At 44.0% G+C, this 2,277-nt stretch overlaps 1 protein-coding gene across 1 annotated transcript; it reads right to left on the bottom strand.

Moving 5' to 3' along the window:
• Window positions 1-337: 337 nt before the first annotated feature.
• LOC149829387 (Pentatricopeptide repeat (PPR) superfamily protein) lies at window positions 338-1,285 on the bottom strand. The gene has a single exon (XM_090017255.1). The coding sequence runs from the start codon at window positions 1,283-1,285 to the stop codon at window positions 338-340; it is 948 nt and encodes a 315-aa protein (XP_089873381.1).
• Between the last annotated feature and the right edge of the window lie 992 nt (window positions 1,286-2,277).

Raw genomic sequence — 2,277 nt, 5'->3', positions numbered from 1 at the left:
GGAAGAGGGTGCCGACCCAAGAGAGAAGGCCGAAGAAAGGGAAGAGACTGATAGGTCCGGCAGAGGGAAGAAGAGCAGAGATGAGAAAGAGAGAGAACAAGGGGGAGAAACAAAATATTTTTCATTCATATCCGCAAAAGAGCTACAGAAGGGGGCTTTATAGGCCCTGCACTTGAGTGGTTCCCACATGCGGGGCGTACTCCACAAAAAGTAAAAAGGACAAAAGAAAAAAAAAGGGTGGCCCTAATGGCCAGCCTGGTAGACGTACCCCTGCAGGAGTCGTATACCGGCGCAGAGATCGTGCACCGGTCTAGTACGGCGTGGCCCCCTGCCACACCTAGAAGGTTCTTTGTGTCGGCCACGCGCTGAGGTGCGCAGAGTGGGAGTGTAACACAATGCTCCCACATCTTGCATACATGTCCACAAGAGCAGTCCCAAGATTCAGAGTGACAGTAAGGTTGTTCCTGATCACATAATCATGGGTTTTCTTGCCTTGCTCGAGAGCTCCAAGATGCGCACAGGAGGATATCACACTAACCATGACTGCCTCATTTGCACGCACGTTCTCATCTTGGAGTTGCTGGAACAGATCCAATGCCTTGTCGAAGCAGTCATTGTGAGCATATCTTGCAATCATTATGCTCCATGTGACCACATTCCTCTTAGGCATTTTTTCGAACAAATCCCTTGATGATTCCACGTCGATGCATCTGTTGTAGCCGGCAATCATCGAGCTCCAAGAGACTACATCTAATTGCTGAATTTTCTCAAATAGTTGTTGTGTTGTTTCTAGACCACCACATGCAGCATACATATGGACCAGAGAGTTCTGGGCATAGACATCGAACTCAAAGCCATATTTGATCACTTGGGCATGAGCTTCTCTCCCTCTTTTCAGAGACTGGAGATGGGTGCATAACTTAACCAAGGATGGGAATGTGAGATTGTCTGGATCTAGGCCTTGTTTCAACAGCTGGCCGTAGAACCGAAATGAGAATTCTGGGTCCTTTTCGGAAGCATGTCCTCTGATCATGGCATTGTATATGAATACATTTGGGCTCTTGATATGCGAGAAAACCTGATTCGCATAATCTAAACAACCATTCTCAAGGATTGCACAGAAGGCGAGCAATTGGCTGACAAAAAATGTGTCATCCATGAGACCAGTAATGATCATATGGGCATGTATTCTCTTTAGATGTTTGAGGCTGGAACAGGTCTCTATCACGGAGAGTTGTGGATTCTTCAGTTTGAGAATTCTGGAAACTGAAGTGGTCGCGGCCATGGTTAAGATGAATTGAATGACAGAGAGAAGATTTTAATATGAAGAAATCAAACATTTTTTTTGTGATAAGTGGTTTTCTGTGTGTGACCCTGTGTGATTCTACATCAACATTGAAGCCTCAATGATCCTATGTAGTGTTAGTACAACCTTGTGAAAAATGGATTTCAGAAAAGAGATTTCAAGCCTAGAGGCACGTTCTTAAGATCACTATCTTTAGAACTTCAATCGCCCCACTCCGAAAATTCCGAAGATGTGAAAAAAGGTTTTGTTACGACTGAGTTCCCAGGATACAACTAGGCTTGAACCTCAAGAGAGTCATTGCTTCGCAAAAACAGATGACCTCTCCCACACATGAACTCTGCAAGTCAAACCGAGAAGATAGAAATGAAAAAACTGGAGAGTCAGAAATTCTGATGTCTTCAAAAGACGAAAATAGAGGATATTTATAGACTTTTAGAGAGGCCAAAACGTTTTGCGATAAATGAGATTAATGGCCATAAATTTGATCATTTAAAAATAGGACGAAAAGGTACCTAAACGGTCACCCACCTTTGACTGTCAATCAAAGGCCTTCAAAACCGTCCAACAGTCACAAAACGCCTTAAACTCAATATAAATGCTATTAAAATCTTTTAAACGACCAGATATCTCAAAACCAAAAAATCAAAACGGACATTTGTGCCTCATATGCACCTCGCACCGCTGCGAGCGTGGGAAGTGCAAAGTGCGCCATCAAAATGTCACATTGCGCCTCAAGCGCCCATGCGCACACACGCGCGCGCGTGCACGCAAACGGCGCGTCTGTTGCTGCACGATGCGCAGCAACGTCCGCAAGCCACCCAAAGACACAAGGCTCACCAAAGTAAAGAATAGAGAACAAAGCCTGTATTTAAACCACTAGAAAAATTGATTTCTCTTAGATATGAGACTAAACCTTTTAAAGCACTTTTGGGGGAAAGAAATCACCAATTTTAAAACTTTCCTAATAATCC

The sequence above is a fragment of the Nuphar pumila genome, chromosome 9 (assembly GCF_984573655.1).
Source record: "Nuphar pumila chromosome 9, dmNupPumi1.hap1.1, whole genome shotgun sequence".
In the NCBI taxonomy this organism is placed as follows: domain Eukaryota; kingdom Viridiplantae; phylum Streptophyta; class Magnoliopsida; order Nymphaeales; family Nymphaeaceae; genus Nuphar; species Nuphar pumila.
Note: the sequence above shows the minus strand (reverse complement) of the source record. Positions and strands in the feature narration are given on the sequence as shown.

Excerpts from the sequence above, each read along its gene's own strand:
- LOC149829387 (XM_090017255.1), bottom strand. The coding sequence starts at position 1,285 with ATGGCCGCGACCACTTCAGTTTCCAGAATTCTCAAACTGAAGAATCCA.